Raw genomic sequence first — 18,719 nt, forward strand, 5'->3', positions numbered from 1 at the left:
ATTTCCTCTGTATTGTAACCCTTTCTTCTCCTGGAAAGGCTGTTGTAGTGATATCCCAAACCTCTTAGCTGATGTAAGTCTGGTTGTAGGGCTTCTATGATATGCAGTATATCTGGAAAGAAGGAAATCCCATCAAGAAAAATGCTATGATGAGTGTTGCTTATCTAGTTTTGTTCACTATGCAACACTTTTTTTTTATTATCTAACACTGAGCATAAGTTTCTTAATTCAGAATTTTATGAGAATGACAAAAACAATCATCCATTTATCAAAAAATATCTGTTGAGAACCTACCATATACAAAGCATTATTCTAAGCATTATTGAGGATGGGTCCACATTCTATTATATACCAATATATACTACAAACTGTACAGAATTATGGTAAGGTCATTGTTTCATTTTGTTAATAAAAACCTAAGTGTGCACTAGCATTGTTCAAGGCACTGGTGGGTACCACAGTAAAAAAGACAAAGTCCCGTCTGTTATGAAGCTCAAATTCTAGTTGGGTTGAAGTAGGCTAGCGGGGCGTGGTGGTGGGGGGAATTAATCAAACACTTAAGAACATACCATGAAGAGATAAAAACATACGTGCCGGGAAGAGAATTAAACAGGATGATGTAAATAGTGTTGCCGGGTGGGAGGAGGGGGGCTGTGTTCGACTGGGTGATCAGAAAAGGCTTCCCCAAGATCACGAAGAACAGATTTGTGGGTCAAGGCAAAATGTTTAGCAGTGGGAGGTCACTGGAGGTTTTAAGCAGGGGAAGACTGTGATCTAATTTGTGTTTTAAAAATATTACTTTAGGGGCTTCCCTGGTGGCACAGTGGTTAAGAGTCCACCTGCCAATGCAGGGGACACAGGTTCGAGCCCTGGTCTGGGAAGATCCCACATGCCACGGTGCAACTAAGCCCGTGCACCACAATTACTGAGTCCATGTGCCACAACTACTGAGCCTGCGAGCCACAACTACTGAGCCCGTGTGCCACAACTACTGAAGCCCATGCGCCTAGAGCCTGTGCTCCGCAACAAGAGAAGCCACCGCAGTGAGAAGCCTGCACACCACAAAGAAGAGGAGCCCCCGCTGGCCACAACTAGAGAAAGCCCACGCGCAGCAATGAAGACCCAACATGGCCAAAAATAAAAAATAAATGAAATAATTTAAAAAACTACTTTAATTAAAAATTTTGAAATACAAATAACATCTTACATAAAGTGAAAAGATAAGGCATAGACTGAGAGAAGATATTTGGGAGATATATATCAATATATAGATATAGATATAACTAAACTATATATGGTGTAAATAATTAGGATCTAAAACAGTAATAAGTAATAGATATGAACAGATAATTCACAGAAGAAGAAAAATTAATGTCCAAGAGTCACGTGAAAAGATACTTCACCTCACTAGTCATCATGGAAATCCCATTAAAACAACAATTTGAAAAAATTTAAAGTTTGAAAATACCAAGTTCAGGAGTTGATTGGTGGGACTGTAAATCAGCACAACTACTTTGGAAAGAGCTAACTGAAAATGTGCATGCATACCCTATGATCTAGCAATTCTACACCCAAGTAATGAAAGTTGTATGCATGAGCACAGAAAGTCACATACCAGGATGTTCACTGGAGCACTGTAATAGAGAAAAATATAAAGCAACCTAAACATCAATCAGTAGCAAAACTGAAGAGTAGGTTGTATTTTATTCATACAGTGGAATACAATACACAGCAATTAAAATGAATAAACAAGATTTGTAAGAATAAACATGGATAGCTTTCAACAAAGTAATGTTCAGTCGAAAAAAAGAAGGTGCAGAATGATAGCTTTTATATAGATGTTTTAAGCATACAAAACAATTCTATATTTTGTTTATAAACACGTATATCAAGTAAAGGTATAAAAACAGCCTTGAGGGATAAACACCAAATTTAAGGCGGTGATTAGTTCTGGGCTATGGGGCTGAAGAAAGAAACAAACACGACATCACCATACATGTAATACCTATTTTAATCATATTTGTAATGTCATTCATATGTAAAGACAAAATATTAATAACTTACTAATTCCAGGTGGTGAGTACACTAGCATTTGTTGTAAAATTCTTTGTATTTACTGAGTTTTAAAATTTTTTCAACAAAATCAGAAGTATTATCATGGCTGCTCTTAAAGAATGGATTGTAGAGAGGCAAGGGACCTTAACTTTTGCTTAGACCTTAACTGAACAAAGTTAAGGTCTAACTAAAACATGATGGTGGCTTGAACTGGGATTATAATAAAAGAAATGAAAATAAATAGACTAAACAGGTGATATTTTGGAGATGAAGTTTTAGAAGCTGCTGTTAAATTGAATATAAAAGTTAAGGGAAATAAAGGAATGAAGGCTGTCTCTTTTTTTTTTTTTTTTTAATTTATTTATTTGGCTGCGCTGGTCTTAGGTGCGTCATGTGGGGTCTAGTTTCCTGACCAGGGCTCAAACCCGGGCCCCCTGCATTGGGAGCGTGGAGTCTTAATCACTGGACCACCATGGAAGTCCCTGAACGATGTCTCTTAATTTTAAATCTGTTTTTGCATGTAGACTTACTTCCTACTTGGAGTTTAATTTTGTTGGGCAAAAACATAGATAGTATGAAACTACCTGTGCAGTTCCATTAAATATCACTTATAGTCACTTGAGATAGTTACTGGTTAATTATTTCAGGCATAAAGGTAAGAAAAGTATACTTCCACATTTTGTTGGGAGGTGCTCTACTCCCAAGTAATGCAAAGGCAGCACATTAAGAGAACTTGGTTGGTACATGCCATATGTCTAGCTAACTGTGCTTTTTGATTCCCTTGAACTCAACCTTCCCTTCATTTGGACCAGAACTTCTCCCAAGTTGCCCATGGCAGTAACTAGATCTTCTTCAGCTCTCTATTTACCTGTGTTGTAGTGGCAGTACCAAAGAATAGCTTAGGGGAAGCTTTTGAATTCCACTCCCAATCTATATCACTATTCCCCAAATAAACAGTGTGCTTGCTAGTCAAATACAGCTTTAAGACAAGTCTCCTAGCCACACTTTCAATGAAATTACAATCCTTAAGGCCCTCTCATACAGACATTCTGGAGCCAATGTGAGACTAAACAGTCCTGGGTTATTCTGGGATGTTGGTCAGAACACCACATTTAGGCTAGAGATGGATCCTAGGGACAGAAGCTGTGGTATTCACTTATGCCTTTAATCACTTTAGAAATTGATTATCCCATAAAGTTTGAGAAAGTTGATATGAAATAGATGAGATGTCTTGAAGAACCCCTGGAGGTTTTACTTGAATGCCTCAGGAAAAACATATTTTATGGTAGTAAAGGGTTCATGAACTTGGCAGTTGGGTTTACAAAGAGACACTTTAATTTTCCAGTATCAGCCAGTATTGACATTTACCAGGAAAAGTTATCACCACATGAACTTGCATTGTTTGTTTATTCCTCCATTAGGATGTAAGTTCCATCTGGGCAGAAATTTTGTTGGTCTTGTTCACTTCTTTATTCAATAAGCATTAGTTGAATGAATTTGATAAATGAAAACAGGCAGCCTTACTTGCTGGTATGTTTGGCTTTATATATACAGATACGTTTTGCTTTCCGCATATGATGGACTTCACACCATTAGAAGTTCCTGCTATTGGCAATGAAATTATGACAAATAAGTATGAGGATGGAAACTATAATTGGTGAAAAAGTAATTGCAGAGGGTTGTGGTATATGTTGCATAAATCTGGGCTGTAGTGAATTACCACAAGCTTAATGGCCTACAGCAACACAAATTTATTATCTTACAGTTCTGGAAGTCAGAAGTCTGAGAAGTCTTAGGTTTAAATCCTTCTAGAGGCCCTGGGGAGATTCTGTTTCCTTTCTTTTCCCAGCTTCCAGAGGCTGCCTGCATTTCTTGGCTCATAGATCCTTCCTCTACCTTCAAAGTACATCATTCCAACATTTGTTTCTAACCCTCATGTTTTATTTCTCTGGCTTTGACCTTCTTGCCTCCCTTTCAAAGGGAGATTTGTGATTTCACTGGGTCCACCCAGATAATCCAGAATAATCTTCCCATCTCAATCTTTAATCACACTTGCAATGTCTCTTTTGCCATGTAAGGTAACATATTCACAGGTTCTGGGGATTAGGATATCAAAATCTTAATTCTGTGTACCACAGCTACTTAGAAATCTTACTTGCAATGAAGTTTTCACTCTCTGCTCATTCACTATGTTGTTGCTTCCGTGTAAAAAACTGAAAATTTTTGAAAAGTTTAGAGGCACACAGCAGAGTTTTACCCTGAATAAACAAAATTGGAAATTTATTTCCATCTCAACCAAGAAGACCTGATTATTTTTTATAATAGCTGAGAGCAGGGGGAACACTACTTCTTTTATCAATTATTTCAATAGATTGTAATAGGAGTTATAAACAATGATTTTCAAACAGTAAGACTAATCCTCACCTCACTCCCATTCCTCACCTTCCAAACGTACTGAAATCTGCTTTTCAGTTAAATTCAGATGTGTGTTGAGCTTCAAAGCAGCCAACTTGGTAGGGCAGGTTCCTAGCTGAAGGATGTTGCCTTTAAACATTTTTATAGCTTTTTTTTTTTGGAATTGTCTTTAAAGACAGTTCACCAGACACACAGGAAAATGTGGCTCGTTATTTTAAGGTCACAAGGTACTTCGCCTACTCTGTCTTCTTCCCTTCCCCATTGTTTTAATCCACTTGCCTTCATCCTCAGTCTTTCCTCTGCTGATACTAGTGCCAGAAATCTGTGAGGTTGAGAGGAAGGCCTGGGGAGCCAGAGTATAGCTGGGAAGGGGGCAGGGAGAGCTTCATGCAGAGCTCAAGAGGTAGCAGACTGCAATGTAAGTTTTTTTGTGTAACCCAGCCTATTTCACACACTATTAAATAACAATATTTGATAATTTTCTAAGTGTCCAAAAAATCATGCTGTTAAAATAAATCCCTATTGAGAACTGCCTATAAGTTCATCTAAACTTTCTTTTTTTTTTTTTTTTTGCGGTATGCGGGCCTCTCACTGCTGTGGCCTCTCCCCATTGCCGAGCACAGGCTCCGGACGTGCAGGCTCAGCGGCCATGGCTCACGGGCCCAGCCGCTCCACGGCATGTGGGATCTTCCCAGACAGGGGCACGAACCCGTGTGCCCTGCATTGGCAGGCGGACTCTTAACCACCGCGCCACCAGGGAAGCCCCTACACTTCTTTTTATGGCCGAATAATGTTCCATTGTGTATATTTATACACCCCATTTTATTTATCCATTCATCAGTTGATGGATACTTGGGTTGTATCCACTTTTAGACTATTATGAATAATGCTGCTAAGAACATTTGTATACAAGTTTTTGTGTGAATGTATGTTTTCAAGTCTCCCGGGTACATATACCTAGGAGTGGAACTGTTCGGTCACATGGTAACTCTATGTTTACCATTTTAAGACACTTTCAAACTGCTTTCCAAAGCGACTCTCATGCCTTCTCAATTTGGCTTAGTGTAACCCACCCAAACTAATTCAATTCGATAAGCATTCACTGTGAGCTTATGTGCCAAGTGGTCCACTTGGCAGAGAGGATGCAGCTGACTAAGACATAATCCCTGTCTGCAGGGAGCTTACAGCCTGGTAGAAGACCTCATAGTTTAGTAGAAATGAGTGAGAAGTTCTTCCTACCACCTGGTGCCTACCTTAAAGAGAGAAGAAAATACTTGCGGCCCAATAGTACCAGATGAGGACAAGATGCTCAAATGACTGCAATACTTTACAATAACAATAGCATTCAGGGAATGTTTAATAATGGTGTTTTTGTTGTTTTCATTGCTGCTACTGCAGCTTTTTTTACCTTTAGATGAGGCCACAACTGAACTCATTAGTTGTACTAAAATTTATCTACATCTAGTGACACTTTAGAAGTCTATGGGAAATAAGTAGTCACGATCCAATTTTCATTATATAGTTATCTTATTCACAAAATCATTATCAAAGTATGAAATCAGCCTGACACATAGGACTCTTTGAGATAATTCCAATAGCCAAGAAGAAAGAATTCAATTTGGCAAGTTAAAATTCTCTAAGCCTCCTGTAGAAGCAGAAGAGATGCCTGGGAAAAGAATGAAGAGTAGACAAAAAGGTAGAAGAATTAAGTGAAAATGATGTCACAAAATGCAAAGGAAGACAAAGTTTCAAGAAGGTAGTGGTTACTAATTTTAAACCCTACACAGAAGTTTTACTGGAATAAAACCTAAGAGTCCATTAACTTTAGTAATTAAGATAGCAATCCCACTACTAGGCATATAACCTGAGAAAACCATAATTCAAAAAGAGTCATGTACCACAATGTTCATTGCAGCACTACTTACAATAGGCAGGACATGGAAGCAACCTAAGCGTCCATCGACAGACGAATGTATAAAGAAGATGTGGCACATATATACAATGGAATATTACTCAGCCATAAAGAGAAACGAAATTGAGTTATTTGTAGTGAGGTGGATGGACCTAGAGTCTGTCATACAGAGTGAAGTAAGTCAGAAAGAGAAAAACAAATACTGTAAGCTAACACATATATATGGAATCTAAAAAAAAAAACAAACAAAAATGGTTCTGAAGAACCGAGGGGCAGGACAGGAATAAATACGCAGATGTAGAGAATGGACTTGAGGACATGGGGAGGGGGAAGGGTAAGCTGGGACAAAGTGAGAGAGTGGCATGGACATATATACACTACCAAATGTAAAATAGATAGCTAGTGGGAAGCAGCTGCATAGCACAGAGAGATCAGCTCAGTGCTTTGTGTCCACCTAGTGGGGTGGGATAGGGAGGGTGGGAGGGAGACACAAGAGGGAAGAGATATGGGGATGTATGTATACATATAGCTGATTCACTGTGTTATACAGCAAAAACTAACACAACATTGTAAAGCAATTATACTCTAATAAAGATGTTTTAAAAAAAAGATAGCATTGGTTACGTTAACAAAAGCAATTTCAGTGGAGTAGAGGGAGTAGTGTTTGGAAAAAAGCTTGGGGTATGAAGTAAACTAGTCTTTTAAGAACTTCAAATGTGAAAATAATGGGCGGAAGATGAACGTGTTTCTGCATTGAGAGGATGAAATCAATGGAGGAAAGGCTAAAGCCATAGGAGGAAGGGGATGAAAGATAGAAAATAAAGGAAGATTCATAAGGAATCTGGACTGGATATGATGAGCACCAGTGTAGGAACTAGTCTTGAATAGAGAGGGGACTTCTAGAAAGACTTAGAAACCATGCTTCTAAGACATGCTTCTGAGAAGGGACAATTATGCTTCTGAGAGGGAAGAATGGGTACTGATGCAGATGTTTGCATGCAGGTAGTGGTACAAGTGAAAGGAATATAGTAACTACTACTTTATTTATATAGTATTTTATACACTAACGTAATTTCACACATATTAGATACATGTGAGTCTCATAATAACCCTGGAAATAGGCTCAGGGAGACTGAATGAGTTGCCCAAAGTCCTTCAGCTAGTGAGCTGCATGGGTGCTTCTTCAAACTCAAAGTCCCATGCCTTTTCCATTATGCTGCATTCCTCAATCATTATGTACAAGCAGAAGAGAAAGGTGTGAAGGAAAGATCCACAGGAAGTGTATGACTAGCTTGGGTTATATGAAGGGGGATTATTTCTTCTAGTAAGTGAGGAAAATCTTTGCAGACGGCTGCTTCAATGAGGAAAGTTAAAGAAATGACTTATTATGCTTATATGGTGGATGCTTTTAGCACCATGGATGAAACAGGGATAAAGTCAGATGACAGGACAAAGGGTCTGACCCGTGTGGCAGTCAAAATTCCAGCGATTTTTCCTTACTGAGGTGCCATGTGTTAGTGCTAAATCTCCTCTCCAGTCTTTATTTGGAAATGTCCTTTCTGTTTACATTTCTGAGGCTGTGATCACATAATGTCAAAACATTAGCTTGGTATGGAATTCCAGACAATCAATCCAATATACTCTTTAAAAAATTCTTTTCATCAGGTCATACCTTAATACTTACTGAGAAGATAATTAAGAGATATGGCTTGTTGAGCTTATTGTTTAGGGAGGGGGATGGCAGTGCACAGTGAGGTCAAGAAATTTCTTAGGAATCAAAAGTCTGACAAATCAGAGTATGTGATACAGAAAACCTGTCCTGGAAATCTAATCTGTGCTCAATAAAAAGATACTGGATCACAGAAACTTTGAATGTTTATTTTATGGAGGCCTTTTATCATTTTTTTTGGCTGACGTGGGGGCACCTTAGAGATAATACAGTGGTGAGTGCTTTTGTAAGAAGCTTGCTTATCTATTACCTGACACCTCTTTCAATTAGCTGTTTCTTAGGGTCTCTTATGGATACCTCTTATGGTCTAACTGGCTACCTCAAGTGTGCCACAGACAAAGGAAACAAGGCAACTGGACTTTTACAGCTTCACCAGCCCCCCTTCTCTGACTTTGATATTTCTGGCAGAAAAAGGAACTGAGCCAAGGAACATCTTCAAGGCTAGAGGCCCCCAGGGAGGTAGGGCCAATTGGTAGTAAATGTCCATTTGGCCTTCTGATAACCACCATGAGCAAGGGACAGAGCTTATGTGGCTTACAAAGGCAAGAGCTCTGGTACTCTGCAGGGATTTAGGCTTCATCCATCCATCTACTGTTTGGCACTTTTGTTATTTCCTCCCAAGGGATGCTTGCTTTTCTCTGTAGGCTACATGGGAAGTCAGAGAGGCTGGAAAAGCAATTTTCTCTTCCTCTCCTTCTTAACCATTTCCCCTAATCCTGAGACACAAGGTCCTTGCTTTGTCCTTGGCTGGGGCGGGGATGGAGTGGTAATCGTTGGCCACTAAGGTGGCCCTCCCTCACTCCAGTAAACAGAGGGAAAGTTCATTTTAACAAGAAGCTGTTTAAAGATTGAGAGAGGCTTTTAAAAATGAACTGTGGTTTCCTCTGATAAAAAAAAAAATTCAGGTTGAGCTCATGGACTGTATCAGATAAATATTTTCACCGTCATGTCATTTGAGACTTCCTCTAATAGGGTGAGTTTATCTGTTGAAAGTGACAACACAAAAATAATATTTCAGTTTGGCTAGTAGCAGTTCTTTCTTGACCCTATGCCAAATACAATTCTAATCAATTAAGTTTGCTTTCTTCCATGGTATTACTATGTTGTTATCATGGTAAGAATACCGTTTTACAAAAAGATTTTGAAATAAAACAAGTTAATTTTGAAAATCTCATTTTAGTTTTTATATTTTTCTTGTGAAGTGCTCATCTAGTGTGTCTAAGCCTCTTTTAGGTAGGAGACCACTCAAATCCTTCTGACTCATGCTTCCTCCAAACTCTGTTCTATACTAGACTCTCCAATGGGTGTTATTTTCCCTCCCATGACACAGCTTCTCCTTATGTGTAATCACTCTGACCTCGAGGAGGATAAAGTGACCAGGCAGAACAGCCTTGTTTACTGATTAGGTTATTTATACACAGGTTATTCCTATGCCCCTTAAGGTTATACAGTCAGGTTTCAGAGCAGCAATTCATTACAATATGTTATGAGAGAAGATATTGAGGCAGCAAAGTATAATCTATTATCTTCTAAATATAAGCAGTAAGCATTAAGCTTTTGTTATTACAAAGTTATAATGAATAAATATTTTTAATAGTTTTTAAAATATTTTGTTTTCTTTTTTTAGTATGAAAACACATTCTGCATTGTGCTTTCTTGATTAAAACACAAGGTTTCTAGTTGTAGTAATGGAGGCAGTTTGGTTTACTTAAAAAAACTAAAACAAATGAGGTAGTGCAACGTCAACCTGGAAAACGCAGGTAGTGGTGAGAGTGCAGGAAAACAAGCACTCTTGCACACTGCTAAGCACGCCACCTTTCTGAGAGCCTTTTGTGTCAAAAGCCTTGGACCCTGCATACACTTTGACTCAATCCTATGAGTTAAGCACTACTACTTCATTCTATAGATGAAGAAACTGAAATTCAGAGACTAAGTAACTTCCCAAGGTCATATGACAAGTTAGTAGTGGAGCTGTGATTCAATCTCAGTTACCTTAGTCAAAGCTTACACTTAACCCCACCCCTTAAACTTCATTCAATAACATGGCATTTGTTTTCAGAAAGTATTCCTATAATAAAATAATACGCAGCAATTTAACATGTTGTTGTACATGAATATATAATGACACAAACAAATGTTTGCAAAACTATAAATAGCAAAAGTAAGTTTAAGAACAGTATATTAATTTTATTAAAAATACATAAGTATATAATGCAAAATAGATATGTGTGACAAGACACATAGATGCACATCTAGAGACTAGTGTGATCAGAAGTAATTTATTTTCTTCATTTTGTTTATCTGTCTTTCCTAACTTTTCTACCTTTGTATTAAAACCGGTCTTTTTAAAGATGTTTAATCTCAGTTCTCAAACTATGAATCTGCAATTTAAAGACACAACCTGCTTTTATTTAAAAAGGTACTCTCTAGTAGTCCATCTTGATTTCTTCTTACTTCAAGCCTAAGCATTCTAATTTATTAAGGTTGTTTATGCTGGAATCATATAGCTAAAGGAAAGAACAACAGAGAAATTGGGCAGGGGGACAGCAAGAGCCCCTGGAGCTTCTATTATCGTCTATCTTCTTTCATCTCTAGTGTGAACAGCATTACTCCATGCTCTAATCCTCTCACCCTGCCTGAATTCTATACATTAACACAAACCAGAATATGGTCCAAATCAGGGACTCCCATTAGTGAAAAAGAGTATAAAGAACTCATGTTTATTTACTGATAAAGATAAGGATGGGAAAAACAAAGACTTGCTAGCTTTCCCATGTTGACGTTCATTAGTAAGACTATTCAGCATGTTTGTTCAGTCTGCAGCTTCTTTCCACATGACTTACAAGGTGTTATTTTAACAGGAATGAAACTCACTGAGCAATGTGACTGACTGAGGAAGAGCCGGTTCATGCAGATAGTAGCCTCCAGGTCTATCCTAGCAGAGAGAATATTCTTGTTGGATTTGTTGAAAAGCTCTGAGAGGAAGGAAGAGACATTAGTCAAGAATTTCCCTCAGATAACACGTTTTAGTTTAAAGAAATCCTGCTCAATTATGTTCCCCAAATATCATATATGAGTAATTTAGAATGGAAGTTGAGAAACTTGCTTTTTTCAAGAAATTTTCAAAATTTTTTTCTGCCAAACTTCACATTGTTATAATGCAAATGCATGTATCTAATGAATAGGCAATTTTCCTCCTACTTCCTTTCTGGGTAAAGACTGGTTCAGTTCTAGTTCAATGACTACAGAGTTGTCTTAACTATCATATGTCCTTTCTACAAGTTAAAGTACTAACTGTATATATGACTTTATTTGAATTTTTATTGCATGTCTAAGTATTATATGTTCATCACAGAAAATTTTGAGAACGTATCAGGAAGTCCAACGAAGATGAAAAGACCCACAATCCCACTACTCAGAAAAAAAGACCCTAATATTAATAGTATATACTCTTCTTGAACTTATTGCACATTAGCACATTAAGGGTTCTGAGCAGTCAAGAAGAAAGAAAACAATTTACCTTTGTTTCAAATAATGTTTCCCAAATTCCTTTGACTATGAATCCTTTGGTGGTATAACACCTATTAAAAATCTGAGGAGCTCAGGATCTGAAGAGCACACTTTATGAATGCCACCTAAATGAACTTATCACTGTGCAAGATCTTCAGCCATACTAGTAATTCAGAATTAATCAAACTCAACAATGTTCACCCCTCTACCTAAACTCACACAGAACTAAAGTTGAATAACTTAATGATAAATATTTACTTCAAGAAAGCAACATGCATGGGTATTTTTTCGTATATAAATTGTATCTCAATAAAGCCTTTTAAAAAAGAAACTAATATGCTTGTGTTTCATGAATACTGAGAAGAAGAATAACTTGATGAACATGATATCAGAGCGAAGGAAGGATAGTTTTAAGGAATATTTTATGCTGGTGCATATGCAAGGTGACTCATTCCTGCCCAAAAGAGAGGATACATCTTTAGTTACCATAATGTCTCCCAGATTCCTATAACACAATTCTACTCCTTCCACCTTTTCCTTTCAAATGTTCTAGCAATGCTTATAAATTAATCTACTTAAGTCCTCCTATAGTACTAAAGAGTGAATGTATACTCCAGGGTGGAAATGAACAGCAGTAGCCATAGTCCAGAAGAGCCGGCCATAAGTACAACATTTCTTTTAAATTTCATGTTTTTCCTAGCAAATATTTACATGTGAGAAAGTATTTTAAAAATGTAAAGATTAAAAGTCTTAATTCGAAATCTTTAGGAATAACTGATATATAAAGTTATATATTTACATGTGACTTTATATGTCTTAAAACACATCAAATATACCCTATTTGAGAAGTAAAGCTCAAAACTAAATATCTCCCTTCTATTCTTACTTTTTCTAGAAGCAAAAATTGGCAAGGTTGATAAGTGCTAAATCAGAATCATACTCCACACACCCCTCCTAGGCTTGACATATGAAAAGACGATCTCATGTGCTGCCATAGATGTATTATACCAACTAAATGAGTAACAATGGCCACTTTTAGTTTGTTTTTCTCCTGGTTGTTTGAGACATTTTATCACCCACGCAAAACAAATACAAGTATAAAAGGAGACGATACTTTTTTATAAGTAAACTATTTATTTAACTATTATACTATTTAAAATTTCACACTTCAAAGAGGCCACAAAAATTGTAACATTCAAAAATTTTAGGTAAAACTCTTCAAGGGTAAGCTATTATTTTTCAGCCGGCATGTATGAAGTTTAGCAGCAAAAGGATATTTCTATAGAGACTTGTAGTTGGTTCAGACTCAGTTTCTGCTCATGCTATGTAGAGCATCCATGATGGTTTTATTATACTCTGTAATCTGCTTGGTCACATTCTTCATAATTGGCCGGTAATCACTCTCTTGACTCTTGGTTGCTATGACTAATTACATGAGTTAAGGGGAAACAGTATCAAAACAAATATTAATCTAATTTTGTGACTCAGAAAGGACCCAAATTGTACTAGTATTTTTCTTATTGAAAACTGAAGATGGCACAAAAAAGCACAATTAGAATAGTTATTAAAAAAAACAGATTAAGCATCAATTGAAACCTAAAAGGCCAGGCAAAACTTGTTTCAAAAAAGTTCACCTATGGTATAAAATCTTTTTTAGACTTAACATTTCATTCATCTCAATCTTAATCTGGTCATAGAACAACTCAATGTTCAGAAGAACTGTCCTTTAAAGTACTACACAGGATTTCAGGCAAGTCTCTAGACTTCACTCTGTTTCAAAATCACCTACTTTATGTTGCACAAAACCAGAATTCTGGACTTTATCATATTGTGAATGGGAATCTTCTGCTTTTAAAATAAGTTGCACACCCCCTGGGAATAAAGCCCTTAAAGCATCTCATCTGGAGGTAAGCTGGGGTCCATGCTGCCCTGAGCTGATGTTCAGTAGTGTCCTAGAGGAGAATCTATGCAACCAGTGAGTCAGGATCTAGTTCTCTAAGCAGAGATGTCCGTAAATAGGTCAAAAGGGGACTAGGAAACAACCTTTGGGGAAATGTTTCTTACAACTCCACAATACTTGTCCTCAGCAGCTGCTTCCTTCTATGTCCATACAAAAAGACAAGCAAGAAGACTGAATATAAGAACTATCTTGATAGAAATAAGATGGGACATAAGTACTTATCTTGGTAGATGAAGCTGAATTGGCTGAAACACAGATGAGTTCGAAGGTCAAATTTCTCATGATACTACTTGGTTTATCTCTCCCTTTGCTGCCCAGATATCCAAGGTATAGCATTATAAGTAACAACAAATGACTATACATACATACGTACATGCATACATACATATACATATATATGGTTATATGTAATTCTCCCAACAACTCTATGAGAAGGAAGTATTAACTGTATTTGAGATGATAAAATTGAGGTTTAAACAATTAAGTAAACTGTCCAAAGTCCATAACCTATAAGTAGTAGAGTCAATATTTAAAATTAGATCTCCTGACTCTAAAACCTGTACACTTAATCACTATGCTGCACTATGGCTTTGTACAGTCTGCTTTCTATTAGTTTGGTGTATACACACACACACACACACACACACACACACACACACACACACACACACACACAAAATCATAGAATGGAAACTAAGTCTTATTCATTTATTTCCCACATAGTTTAGCCAGTGTTTTGTACATATTAGGTATTTGATGTTGAACTGAATTTCATTTCAGTCTTTAAAGAAATTCCTAAAAAAATCACTCAGTCAAGCTCATTCGCAGTTTTTTAAAGGATACATTCTTTCATCACAAAATTATTTTGCTCATGGTGTTGCCACTTCCTCTCCAAATTTGTAAGCTAAAAACACAAAAGAAAAATGTTAACCAGTGCCCATATTCAAAACAATTATACACCCCTTTGAGATAAGAAAAAAAACACCCCCAATTTTAAATCTTTTCAACTCCCTGCATTTTATTGAGATAAAGCCATGATAGACAAAAAAGGAATTTAAAAAAATTAAATAACAGTAATACAATAATAAATACAATGCTGAATTTGACAACAGGTTTACTCTGTTTACTTTAATTGGAAATTATTTATTATACCAATGAACATACCAACTGAAAGACAATTTATGATTTTTCCCTTTCCTAAAAGAACTTAAAACAGAAGAATGGGACATGATAGGAATCTCTCCTTGAAACCTGAAGGTCTAATGTCACAAAAGTACTATATATTCTAATACTGCAAAGGTTCAGCTATATAGGAGAAACTTCCTTACTTCCAGGGCTAAATTTCCTGTCTAATTCCACAGGCTGTGATAAGAGCCGAGCTGCAGTGTGAAGATTATAAGAGGGCTGGTAAAAAGCTGGCACTGTTACAATAATTTCTGCATCAACAGGAAGCTAATGTGGATATTATATTGATGGTTGCTTCCTCCAAAGACAATTTTACTGTTATAGAATTAAATTGTTTTTCTGATTTAATTAACCTTGTAACTCTGGGTTATGGTCTTTCTTTTTTAAGATGCACATAGTTTTTTTCCTAAACAAAGGACAGTCTGAAAAATGAAACATTAAAATAATGTTCTGCCTGGACATTTCCAAGAAGTAATAATCATTTTAAAAAATCTGATAATTGAAACAGCATTATTAATATTTCTTTCTAATCTCATGTTAAAATTATTTTCAGGGCATAAGTTCAGTCTTAATGTAGCATCCATCCCATTGTTTCCTCCAAAGAGATAAATCTAGATATTAGGATGAATCATAACTAATTAATTATATGAACTGTATGTGCTGTGACTTAATGCTACTAAATCAGATCTAGCTTCCCCTGATAGAACCTTGAAGTTAAGATGGACTTAAGGAAGCAGTCAGCACTTTTTGACAATAAATCTCTAATAACCTTTTGCAAAGTCAAGTACCAAATTTTTCCTCTTTGTTTCATACAAAGGGGTGGCCTTATAATGCAGCAGACCCCTTAAGTGCTACATGAATAATGATATAAAAGCAACACTGTGTCAGATGGTCAAATTCCTTCTATATTATACATCTATTTCAGTTACTTGCCTTTAAAGCTCCAAGGATGTTATGAAGCACACATCTGTCTTTTTCTCCCTACAACTTATTTTACAAGTCTGTTATGAGTTCTTTATATGTTTTGGATATTAACCCCTTATGAGACATATAACTTGCAAATATTTACTCTTATCCTGCTTTTTCATTTTGTTGTTTCATTTGCTGTGTAGAAACTTTTTAGTTTGATGTGGACCCACTTATTTATTTCTGCCTCTGTCGTTTGTGCTTTTCGTGTTATAATAAAAAACTTGTTGCCAAGACTAATGTCAAGGAGCTTTTCCCCTATGATTTCTAGGAGTTTTACAGTTTGTTCCAATATAAATGTGTTTAAATGATTTCAAATCAATAACCACTCAAAAAAAAAAGGTCTATTGTATAAATTACAGATCTCAAAAGCCAGTTTTTGAGTAAATAACTGCAAAAGATAGGGAGACCAGGATGTGATTCAAACAGTTGGGATTCACAAAAGGCAACAAATAATACAGAGAAGCATTGTAAGTTGTGGTTTATGTTACAAATTCCTGTACGTGGGGTTACGAATAAGATTAGTACTTAATGTGGGAATAAATGAGGTAGCCACTGACTGGCTCTAAGAAATTGTGTTTGTCAAATGTTTTCCTCTTTAAATCATCCATTCAGTGGAAGAGGAGGCTCAAAAATCCATATGAAATATCAGTATTTTTTCCTATGAAACATAAGACAATGGCCTCATGAACTTTTTCTTATGTTTCTTCTCCAGTATCCATTCCCACTCTAAACAGACTAGGATAATTTTGCTATTCACAAGTCTATATCCAGGCCTGTATATTACAAAGTAGAGACAGAGTAATTGACGAATAAATTTGAAATATGTAAATTAGTGACTTCTAAGTTTTTAGTAGTTGTGGCAAACTCTGATGAGAGTCCATCCCTTTCAAGAAGAATACAAGGCTTGTCTTTTTTTTAAATGGTACATCCACGCAATGAAATAGCTGATGCCATAAAAATATCATCAAAAAAAGCGCTTGAAAACACTTAAGAAAACAATTGCTTAAAGAGCATATGCATAGAATGATTTCATTATTTGTAAAAATCAATATAATTAAGGGTGTATAACTGCAAAGGAAAAAAAATTTACAAGGATATTATACCAAAATGTTAATGATGGTTGTCTATCATCATCATCATATTACTACACGAAGGAAGAAAACATTTAACGCATTTAGCATTAATAAATCATAGTTGCAAATTGCTAATGTAGATAATTAGATGTGAGAATGACCAACCTTTATCAGACCACAATTACTGATTTTGTATATGACACGCATGCTTCATTTAATCCTCCAACAAATACTTATTGAACACCTATTATGTGCCAACCACTAGCACAGTGCTGGGAAGAAAGTGAGGGAAAGAGACATCATTTCTGCCCTTAGAAAGAGCTCTCAATGCAGAAGACCTTAGACCTTGTTCAGGTAATTATCAACAGGATGAGTGATATGAAAAGGGGGCTTGTCTATGCATCCTGTGTAATAATCAGAGATGTAAATAAAGAAATTCAAGAACATTACTGCTCTTTATAGCATTATTTGAATAGTTTGAAAACAAGAAATAACCTAAATGTCCAACAATTTGGAATTGACTCAGTAAATTATGCTATATCCATATAGTCAAATATTATATAGAATCATATTTTTACAAAATCTACTGACAAGGGAAAGTATTTATGATGTATAGTTAATAATGAAAAACAAGTTTCCAAATAATAGGTACAATATGGTACCATTTCTATAAATATACAGAAATAAATGTGTACGTATGTACATGTATAAACTAAGTGTACACATAACATAGAAATATAGACTAGAAATATCTGTCTTCATATACACAGAATCATCTCCTGGGTGGTGGGATATTAGTCATTACGGCTCATTTTTGTTATCTGCAGCATTTATGTATTAGCAAAGTTTCTGCATTAAAAACTTTACTTTTGAAATTTTTAAAAGCCATTACCATAATGGCTGTGCCCAGGACAGTGCCTAGCATAGAGTTGGCCTTCGATATAAGTTTACAGAAGTCAGGAAAGCAGGAGTAAATTCATTCTGAGTGGAGACTATACAGAATCTAGTTATCTTCAAAGCCAGAAAATCTGGAAGGTAAATAAAGCAGGTGAAAAAAAAAAAGGGAATGGATTGCTTTGGGAGTGAAAATATAGATCAAGAGAACAGGCCAGATAGCCTAAAAACAGAATGAATTTCAGTCTTATTTTTTTCTTTTTACCTGAGAATGTGTCTCGTTTTCTTGCAATTGTGTTTTTAGTGTCTCATATTCTGTGTTTAGTTTCTGAATTAGTTTTTTAAAGGCATTTCTGCGGGTTGATAATACTGTTCTCTCCTGATGCAATTTCTAGATAGATCCAAACAGAAGTAAGTAACAGGCTTTAGCAGATACCTAGTAAACCAATATAAACAGCATTTGACTTAAACAATTTCAATAATATTCTGATAAAATTCTACCAAGGCTATAATTACTCTAAAAGCTGTTTGTAAAAATATCCTTTTAATGATAATAAGCTAAATTAACTATATTAATAATAACTTATTAGGGCTGTCATATGTGTTTGTACTCCACCAGATTTATTTTATTTTAAAATTTTTTTGTAAATTTATTTATTTAATTTATTTATTTTTGGCTGCATTGGGTCTTCCTTGCTGCGCGCGGGCTTTCTCTAGTTGCAGAGAGCGGGGGCTACTCTTTGTTGTGATGCACGGCCTTCTCTTTGCGGTGGCTTCTCTTGTTGCAGACCACGGGCTCTAGGCGTGCGGGCTTCAGTAGTGGTGGCTTGCGGGCTCCAGAGCACAGGCTCAGTAGTTGTGGCGCACGGGCTTAGCTGCTCTGCGGCATGTGGGATCTTCACTGATCAGGGCTCAAACCTGTGTCCCCTGTATTGGCAGGTGGATTCTTAACCACTGCACCACCAGGGAAGTCCCAGATTTACTTTAAATTAATGTAAATGGCAATGAAAAGCCACT

The 18,719-nt window shown here is 36.3% G+C and overlaps 1 protein-coding gene across 1 annotated transcript in view; it reads right to left on the reverse strand.

Annotated features, from left to right (window-relative positions):
* Positions 1–11,911: 11,911 nt before the first annotated feature.
* Positions 11,912–18,719, reverse strand: part of IFT74 (intraflagellar transport 74) — a 79,022-nt gene continuing 72,214 nt past the window's right edge. Inside the window, exons 18-20 of the mRNA XM_079927806.1 lie at positions 17,968–18,093; positions 14,425–14,485; positions 11,912–13,046 (exon numbers count right to left, since the gene is read on the reverse strand). Coding sequence (XP_079783932.1) covers positions 12,928–13,046; positions 14,425–14,485; positions 17,968–18,093 — 306 coding nt within the window. The 3' untranslated portion in view covers positions 11,912–12,927. The remainder of the gene's footprint in view (positions 13,047–14,424; positions 14,486–17,967; positions 18,094–18,719) is intronic.

This window comes from Stenella coeruleoalba (genome assembly GCF_951394435.1).
Source record: "Stenella coeruleoalba genome assembly, chromosome: 7".
Taxonomy (NCBI): Eukaryota; Metazoa; Chordata; class Mammalia; order Artiodactyla; family Delphinidae; genus Stenella; species Stenella coeruleoalba.